We start from the raw sequence: 10,052 nt of genomic DNA on the forward strand, positions 1-10,052 counted from the left end.
TTTTGTGACCAAACATTTACGTTTCTTGAATTTACTCATACATTGAAAGACATTTATTAATGTGTCACGTACTAAACTAACTCTGATAAGTATTTTCAAGTTAAGAGCCCTTGTGCAATTAAGACTGAGTTTCCTAGGTACTCACCCGTATATTTATTGACTTGAGCATCAGAGGTGGTCTCTAAAGTCAAACTTAGGCCCTCTAATGTTTGTTGCATGTGCAGACATGATCATCTAAGTGGTCTTACTGTAAGAAGAATTAGATAGCAAAGACAAGCCTCTCTCCAACAACACTCACTAAACATCCATTAAATCCTTCTTAACCTCGTTGCACTAATCCGCTTTTTGTAACCTCAATTGTATCCGTTTGGGACAGAGATAATAATAATATTCAACATATTCTTCAATAGGGATGTTCATGGGTCCAAAATTTTATTAGATTTGCTCCAAAATTGACCTGGACACCCCTTAAATCTAACCATGATTCAACCGTAAATAAATTTTAGACTCATACAAGATGCGTTTAATATTTAGTTGGGTTTAGTTTAGACCTACATCACAACTCATTTTAAATCTAATTAAATGATAAAATTACTAAAGTGATATGATATGAACAAACTAGATTAAGATTCATTCAAGTTCAACACTAAAAACTCTTTTTGGCCCCAAGACTGATCAAATTGAATGATTTAGGTAATGGGTCAAAAATTTGCGAAATTAATAAACTTGCACAAATTATTATATAAGACAAACTTATTAAAAAACATTATATATAAGTTAAATAGTCCATCTAATATATATATATATATATATATATATATATATATATATATATATATATATATATATATATATATAGGATAGGGATCCATTGAGAAGGGGTTGAAAATAAGAAGGGTAAGAAGTACTTTACACCCTTGATTTCACTAAAATTAAAAAAATCTATGGTCACGATTGAGCTAAAAACACTTAATTATAAAAGTAACTATGTTACACAGAAAGGTAAATATGAAATAATTTTTAAAATATTCTTAATTTATAATATAGTATCCTTTTTTTATATATAATAACCAAACAAAATCAAACAAAAATCTTTCTCACACTTTTTATTTTAAAATCCTTTTTATTTGGTTCTATATATATATATATATATATATATATATATTACGGGAATATATACTTATTTTTTTTGGGAGAGTAGCTCATAAACCGGAGCTAAAGCTGACTTCAAACAAAATAAATAGGTATGGGTCCCATAACCAACCCTCTATCAGAAATGTCGTTTAGGGGCATTAGGGGTGGGACTTGGGAGCGCTCTTTACCTTCTTGCGCCAAGCTGGCAACTTTTTCTTTTTTCTATGAAAATAATAAATAAATAAAGGATAAAACAACTGAAAGCTAACGGTAACTTAGGGTGGCAATCTCAATTTAACAGATTTTTAAAAATGGAGAAGCTGTGTTTGCCATCCTTGGCCAACATCTAAAACAGCATTCAAGAATTAAGATGGTTTTTGTAGATGATTCCTATCCTCAACTTTCCCCTTCATCTTCTCTCCGCGACGTAGATTACAGGTTAATCCCCTTTCACTTTTCTCCATTCTTCATATTTCCTAACATTTTCTCATTTCCATTTTTCCTTGATTTTTGTCATTGCAGCTGTGGTTCTTGTGGGTATGTTCTCAATTTGAATTCCAGCAATCGTAATACCTCTGTAATCGGTTCCAAGAGCTACGGAAAATCAATCAAAAAGGGCATCATTTCTTTCATCTCCATAGACGAGACACGGTTTACTCAAATCGAACAACTTAAGTGTAAGCCTTTTTTTGAATCGCCTCGTTCATGGGGATTCTTCCAGAGAAGAACTAAGCTTTTATGCCGGAAGTGTGGCAATTACGTCGGAAATGCGCATAGTTTGAGCACTTTCGACAATTCTCCTTTGAAGCACAAAGAAGTATCTCCTGATTCAATAACTTCAATAGGATGGAATGGGATTTCTGATGCAAGGACTTACGATATCAGGATTCGCGCTCTTCAGCCTTCTTCTTGTAACGAATCAAATATGTTCAACAACGTCCTGATATGAAGGATTAACGGTAAAACAACTCCCAAACCCCGCCTAAATTGGAGCTAATTTTTGGCTCGGGATAATCAAATGTTGTGTTGTACACCAGAATATGAAAAGAAAACAAATTATCAGATCCATTTTTTTTTCTTTCAACTTTAAGAATAATTTTTGCTTCAATATATAATTGTGTATGTACAATCCTTGTTTTGTTTCTTGTTAATAGTTGGGAAAGATGATTTGGCTTGAGACATTTTAGGTGTTGTATAATACAGAAAAATATGTGATTTTATATTTATTCAACCCAAGTGATGTCTAAATTATTGAGATTTGTAAGCCAATCTGGAGGATCTAGAGATACAAAAGGTTTACATGCTATCTTTTCTCCAACTTCAACCTTAGCAGATGAAACATTATCAATTTTCTTATCCCTGGAAAGACTTGCCTGTTGCCTGTTGGGGTGTCTCAATTTGAGTGATAGGAGGCGGGATACTTCGTGTAGGCCACCCCATTTTTCTAGGGCTCGAGCAATGTCATAGCGTCCTGTCATAAAATTATTTTTTCAGTCTACTTCAGATCTTTCACAAACCAAGGTAAAGGATAAATATGCCAATATTTGAATTCAAATTAATATCTAAAGAGCTTGTGGATGTAATGGTTGTTAACCTGCACGTTCGAAGGCTTTTCTGCTGGGCATATAAGATGGATCCATTCCCCAGCTCTTCTGAAATCGACTAATCTGAAATTGATAGAGCAAAGAGCATCATGGTCCATAAACTAATCGAAACTGAGGAGCAACATTAGGAGAAAGTTACAAATATATAGCAATATCTGTGTAGAACTAGAACTTACTTCCTCCTGCAAATTTTCGAGGTTGTCCCAATAACCTTTGGGTTTCCGATGTTTGTACGCAAGAGACAAATTCATCAGTGTAGCAATCCTACGAAATCCGCCCATCCGGTTGATTGCCTTCTCAATGTCAACCCTGCCATGAGAACGGAGGTGTTTTCTCATGGGCATAAATCCTTCCTGCCCGTGCTCAGCTACAAATTTCAGGATTTCTGACTTCAGAACTTCAATATCCTGTTGTAAACCAGGGACTCTAGACCTTTGTTTTGTGGAGCTTGAACTTTTGCTGCTTGAATTATTTTCCTTAGTTCTTCGACTATTATTGCCTTCTTCAGATGATGAGCAAGATTGCTCTTGGGAATTTTCATCTTTTTGTTGCTCCGTCTGTGGTTCATCACTTTCGTCAGAGCTTGTTCCCGTCTTCTTCTCAATGTAGTCTCGAATAGCACCTAAGTTTGACGGAAGATCCTCGTATATAACCTGTGACAGTATAGCACTGAATAGTTGATGTCGAGTTGTCAATAGAGGCAACCAAATTGCACCAAGGTAACAAGCCTAGTTCCTATGCTTTATGCTGACCAGAAACAACTTCCTGAGTACTTCTTGGATAAAATCATCAACATTATTCCATTACCCCTATGCCATGAAGTGGCTCCACCGGTTTGATGGGGAGTCGGATGTATGCAACCTTACCCTTGTTAGTGATAACAAAGAGCTTGTTCCTGACGGACCAGAGAACTACTCCCTCCGTCCCTTTCAATTTGCATCTCTTTCCATTTTAGTGTGTTCCACTCATTTTGCACTTTTTCTTTTTTTGGAAATGACCCACTTTCTTTGTTTAAATCTCATCCACAAACTTATTTTCTCTCTCCATCTTAACCGCTCATTTCTATGATCCACTTGTTTTTTTGTCTTATTCATCAACCAAATTTCACTTTACACTAAAATCTATCCAAAATAAAATAGGTGCATTCTCATAAGGACGAGGGAATATTACTAAGAAGTGCACATGATTTAATGAACCATTTATTAGAATCCATTATAATCCGAAACTAAAGAACTATAAATATGTGGCCCCAACAAAATAAGGGATAATATTGATAAAATCATAATTATGCAAAAGTGGGACACAATGCACATTTCAAAGCTGATTAATTACTAAAAGCTAAGTTCATAGCCTACCTCTTCCATGATTGCTTCTGATAGGAAGGTATCTCGGCGCATTTTTGACTCCACAGAGTACTTAAGCAATGTATGATGGTTCCCAAGCTGTTCCAGCTGCCACCTGCCTTGAAAAGAGTCAAAATCACCTTCAACCTGCTGAAAGCTAATCTCTTGTTCATGCTGTTCACATAAGTCCATTACCACTCGTGCATGGAGTACCATATATAATAGACCTTTGCACCCTTCCTGTAAATTGATGCATGATGAGAACATTCCCAAAATCATTTAGTAACTTGGTGGAAAAAATGAAGACAAGGTATGAGTATCTTGTTCATATTTAACAAAATAAAAATAAAAAACCTTGTTACCTGAAGAACGCGAACTTTGTTTTTATCTCTGGATAATACTTTACTGATTGCCAAATTTGGAACTACCCTGCAGAAAAATGCCGCCCCCCCAATCAGGACATAGTATACCTGATGCAAAGAAGCAAAAACTTTACAAAAAAAGGTTTGTAGGTTCTTTTTTAGATTCTTTCCACATCGAAAGAGGAGGTGACTTGGCACATAGTTTCTCGTACATGGTAATATTTTATAAGAAGTTTTTGGGATAAATTGACACAGAATTTTTTTTAATAGGCCAAATGGTAAAAGAAGCTTCAAATTGGCCTAACGGGTTTTTGGGATGGGCTGACACAGAATATTTTTCTCAGGGACGAGGAAGTTAAGCAATCTGACTTTCAAGCACAACATTTCTGTTTTGTTCCCAAGAGGTCAATGTCGTACGTAGAACTCAAGCTAAAGAACTTATTGACCAATTGAACAAAATTTAACTCCAAGTATTCGCATTTGCTCAACAGAATTACAAAACTGTTAAGTTTAGCTTAACAGGGAAGAGGAGACTAACTAGCTATCTAACACTGATTCATGCAATTAGCTGCACTTACTCGGGAAGACTTTCATAAGCAGTTAAAACACCCCAGACTTCATGTACAGAAGCTTTTACTGTAATGCTAGCAATAACACAGCGATGAACACCACCATTTTCCTACGGCACAATAGAGGTAATCAGATTGCTTGCTGTGGCAACAATGATATTAATTTGTTTTAACCGGAAAACATTTTTAAAATAGATGATAAATTCATTACCAATAAACCATCGAATCTACGAAGATGAATCTCATCTACCAAGCAAGGCCTGTCAAACCTACAAACTTTACCAAAAACCCCCCAGGTACTACTCAACTCAGCAGGCACCTGGGGCAAGGGTCCAGGACTAGTACCAGGCAAGTTCTTCTTCAGCTCCCCACTAGACCTATTTTTCTCCATTACAGTGCTGGACAAGCTGGTACTGTCAGTATCTACATAAGTTTCAGTTTTTGAATTAACTGTGACAGGCATCTTTTGATTTCCTCCAAGGCTGCTCTCAGATCGGCATGCCAAGGCTCGGAGATTTACGGGCAGGTCTGATCGAATAATCCTCTCCAAGAAAATAGCAGGAAAATTGAATTTTGGTATGACATTGACCTCATAAGATAGAGTTGTTGACGAGGATCTGATGTTATGCAAATCAGAAGTATGTCAACAAATTATACTATTGAAACTTATAGAAATCATAACTAAGGAGGCCCATTCATTTCTGCATAGCCAATTTAACTGGAACACAGAAATACACAACAAAAATACAAGATTTTCAAGGTTGTCATGTCAGGTTCATAATAAACTTATGTAAATCGCTCATATCAAAAGATTCTCACAGGCAAATTATTAAAGTTCTCTGTTCTGATAGAACATCTCCTGTCAGCTAATCGGATATCCAAAGAGGTCAACAATGTCAAGATATAATAATTCTTTATTTTTTTGAAACATATGATATACTTACATAATGTGTTGTCTATTATGGCTTTGGTGAGCTCTGTAAGCAAATAGGATTGGAGATCATACTTTCATACATATACTTACATTTTTTTTCTTGCCCTTGGTGTAGAAGATACCTATGACAATAAGTGTAATTGTGGCCTTCTCTTACTCTACTAGATATTTCTATGATAACATATATGAATATACAATTGTAATTAACAGCGAATCCAGAAATGCTAAAGTAAAACTACTCATACCTTCTCTTTGATTTTACCGACCACTTTCCTTCAAACTTCTTAAAGTCTCCATCAACCATGGAAAAATGGAGTTCACGTTCATTCGACTGCGTCAGGATCAATGATTATTTTAGCATGTTATCAATGATTATTTTAGCATGTTAGAAGATGATTAGAAAGGACAAGATATGAAAAGTGGCGTGAGTTATGGTTTATTGGACCACAAAGTTTATTTAGTTATCAACGCCATATTTCCAGGCAATACGTCTTTACAGATTTAAGTCAATACATTTTAGTATACAGGAAAAGCAGAAAGCTAGCACATCAATAAAGTTACTGAATCATATAGACAGTTGATTATAGATCTAACAAATGACCTAGTGTTATCGAAAGAACGATCACCTAAACAACAATGACGTATTCAATCATTTCCATGAGTTGTAAAGACAAGGAGAAGACTATTTAGAAGCTCAATGCTATATGCAGCTCTGGCCCTATGTGAATTTATTATACAAACACAAAATAGGAACACCTCTTTACACGAAACATCCACCTAGCTCAAACCTCTTTGCTCAAAATTACATGTTTAGAATGATCAGCAAACGTTTCAAGTTTAATAATTATGGTAAAGAGATTATAGATACTATGATAAGTTTAGGTGCTTACAGAATTAGGAAATTCTTGGAGATCCAAGACAACACGAGCTTCAATATGCCAATATAGTGCCCTTTGGAAGCCTCTTTGCTCGACCCAAAGTCTACCCGGATATGGACAAGGGATTCTTCCACTGACAAGAAAGTAGGAAATAATTCATCAAACAAAAGCATCAACATTGATGTACAATTAATAAAGGGAAGATGTATTTCCCCCTCTAATGACAAAAAAGAATTGCATTAATCTACGCGTATACTTCTTGGATTTAGGAACTCATACCCAATTAACCACGTATCTAAATCATGGAAATATTCATATTTTTAGCCAAAATGAAGTGCCTAGGTATCCTACTTATGTTGAATCAAAAAAAGTATACTGTTTATGGTCGAACTAATTAAACATCTGAGTAACACAGATCTAAGCAGTACACCTGGTTCTTAAGTTCTATTATTATTATTCCCTTATTACAACACATACCCAATATCTATAGACTATAATAGTGCACTAACCCAATGTTACATGAAACGAAATTCGATTCAATACAAAAAAATAAAGTGAGAAACACTAATTTGATGTTTCAGAAACTTAGGAAACAGAATTTGATCCAATAGAAACTAAGATAAGGCCATGACAATGTCCTAATACAGTGATCACAAGTAGGAGCCAAAGTCTTGTATCACAAAAAGTAGAATATAATATAACCATAAGAGCCAAAGAAAAAAAAAGACATGGTTTTCATCTTGATGCAATGGAGAAACGAGAAACATTAATTTAGGCTTTCGAATCGATTTCCATATAGTTTTGGTATGAAAGGTTCGAAATGCGTTACAGGCCATAATTTCGAGTTTTGAGATTCGGGCTTCAATGCACTAACCTAAAATTTAAGTTTACAGTTATTATAAATTCAAATATGAAATTTTCATAACAAGATATCATATGTGCTGTTCTTTCACATTAGAGACTACAAATTATTATAACATATCATGGTTGAGTACCTAATCATAATCAGCTAATACTAGGAAGCATAAACCCAGGGTAAAAATAACATGCCATAATTGTCTACTCTACTAAGACCATTTTTTTTCAATAAATATCTATCAGCAAAGATAATAGTCACCAAAAAAGGTACCCTAATTTAGAATTATCAAAAGATAACGCAATTACTATTTACAATGATTAATTTACCTAGAAACAAGATTAGGGACATAATCAGCGAGGCGTTCATAATCAGTAAGAGAATGCCAAACAGAATCAATATCTGCATTAACACTAATTTCCGCTTTAATCCGACGCTCTCTCCATGAAATCACTTCAACTTCACAGTTAACTTTACGCTCCCAACTGTGTCTCTCCGGTAACTGTTCATCAGCATCTCTCTTACCTAATCTCTCAAATCTTCCATCAACAGCGTACGCATTGGCAATTAGCTTTCCTTTCTTGCTGCAAATTCTAGGGTTCAATTTAAGGTCGCTACAAAAAGGAATAGGAGAATCAGAAGAAACGTTAATGGAGGGGTTTGAGAAAAATTGGGAAGTAGGGTTAGGAAATGGGATTGATAGAGGGTTGAAGATAGTTGCATCCATGGAAATCATGGAGACTGAAGTTTGATTTGAGTTTGAGTTGAAGTTTGCAGATCTTTTTGGTGAGGAAGTGTGTGTGACAGACACTGTTAGAGAGGGAGAGGTGGTTAGGGACAGTTATTTGGCACATTGTGTAAGAGTGTAGACTCAAGAGGAGAAATTTGTGGTGTGAAAATGAGGGGAGTTTTTTTAATTTTAATAAATTATGTGGTGGGAAATTGTTGGGTTTGATTTTTGTGTAAAGTCTCACTCAAAGATCTTTGTTTTTTTTTTTTTTTTTGGAAAAAAATAAAGAAATTTAGATGACAATTGGAAACTCTATAGTAATTGAAGGTGAATATTTAAGGAAAAATATAAAATTAAATTATATAAATAAATGTAAGAAAATGTAAATTTAAAAGGGGAGATGAAGGATAAAAAATTTATCAGTATAATGAAAATGATAGAAAAGAAAAATAATTCATATTGTTTTGGAGGAGAAAGAGGGAATATTACCCCTCGATCCAATGGGGTGAATATTTACCGAAAATGATGTACTAATTTTTTTTTTCATCACTTTACAATTATATTTTACCTTTGAAAACAACATATCTTCATTGTAATTTATGGGTTTAAATTGAGACTTTGTTTGAGGTAATTTGACCTCGAAAATAAAATTTAATACTCAAAAATATTATTTGGCCCTCCTAAAGTGTGTTTTAATTTAGTTTGGAATAAATTATTATGAATATTAGAACTTTTTAACACTTTTTTCCTACATTACTTTTTTAATTAATCATAAATAATGCCAACCATAAATAATATTTTCTTCTAACGTCCTAAATTACATATAACCTGCCTGTAAAATAGAATTACACAAAAATTTGATTCCAGTTAGAAAAGAATCCTACTCTCCCCCCTCCATTCCCCTACCCCAGCCCCTCCCTCACCGTCTCAAGCCCAAGCCCAAGCCCAAGCCCAAGCCCAAGCCCCCACTGACGCCCACTTCCTCCACCACTTCCTTGCCATAACCTTCCTATATTTTGGACAATCACCCCTAACTCGTGACACCATCAACACCACCACCTAGTAACGCCTAAGCCAACACGACAACATAGCTATTTGTGCTTCCCCTAACACCCGAACCACCGTACCACTAAGATGCCAAACGCTAATCATTTTTAAGATCTAAAAATAAAGATATGAATGGGAGTGGTGTTTGAGAGTAGGGGATGGGATGTGTTGGTGAAGAAGCAAAGAAAAAATTGGTATTATTCAAAGTTAATACTAAAATGTTATATTAGTATGTGCGATATTACCATATATTACATCATTACTAACACCACCTAGTTGTACCCAAGCCAACACCATCAGCACTACCACTAAATTTTGTATAATAATCTCATTTTTTTATTAATCGCAATTAATATCAAATTTAAGAAAATTCGTAATATATTGTAGGAAAAATTACCCTGAATAATACGAACTTTCACTGATTTTCCTACAATAATACGAACTTTCAATTAACCATGAATAATACGAACTTTGATACATATTTCCCGCTGGCATACCATTTTACCTGTTACCGGTAAACTTACTCATTCCTTTAAAATTTTTTTTTGGCTGATAAAACTAAGTAAGAAAAATTACCCTGAATAATACGAACTTT

General features: G+C 34.6%; 2 protein-coding genes across 2 annotated transcripts; one reads left to right on the top strand and one right to left on the bottom strand.

The window, feature by feature from the left end:
- Positions 1 to 1,439: 1,439 nt before the first annotated feature.
- On the top strand, positions 1,440 to 2,083 carry LOC130828180 (uncharacterized protein At4g08330, chloroplastic-like). The gene is made up of 2 exons (XM_057694024.1): positions 1,440 to 1,572; positions 1,657 to 2,083. The coding sequence occupies exons 1-2, from the start codon at positions 1,505 to 1,507 to the stop codon at positions 2,081 to 2,083; spliced, it is 495 nt and encodes a 164-aa protein (XP_057550007.1). The 5' UTR covers positions 1,440 to 1,504.
- A 274-nt stretch (positions 2,084 to 2,357) lies between these two features.
- On the bottom strand, positions 2,358 to 8,560 carry LOC130828179 (uncharacterized). Its single transcript, XM_057694023.1, has 10 exons — positions 8,010 to 8,560; positions 6,837 to 6,957; positions 6,192 to 6,277; positions 5,224 to 5,629; positions 5,022 to 5,122; positions 4,444 to 4,510; positions 4,094 to 4,321; positions 2,915 to 3,391; positions 2,729 to 2,801; positions 2,358 to 2,605 (listed from the first exon to the last, which is right to left on the bottom strand). Exons 1-10 carry the CDS (start codon positions 8,414 to 8,416, stop codon positions 2,358 to 2,360), a joined length of 2,214 nt encoding a protein of 737 aa, XP_057550006.1. The 5' UTR covers positions 8,417 to 8,560.
- Between the last annotated feature and the right edge of the window lie 1,492 nt (positions 8,561 to 10,052).

Source organism: Amaranthus tricolor, chromosome 12 (assembly GCF_026212465.1).
Source record: "Amaranthus tricolor cultivar Red isolate AtriRed21 chromosome 12, ASM2621246v1, whole genome shotgun sequence".
In the NCBI taxonomy this organism is placed as follows: domain Eukaryota; kingdom Viridiplantae; phylum Streptophyta; class Magnoliopsida; order Caryophyllales; family Amaranthaceae; genus Amaranthus; species Amaranthus tricolor.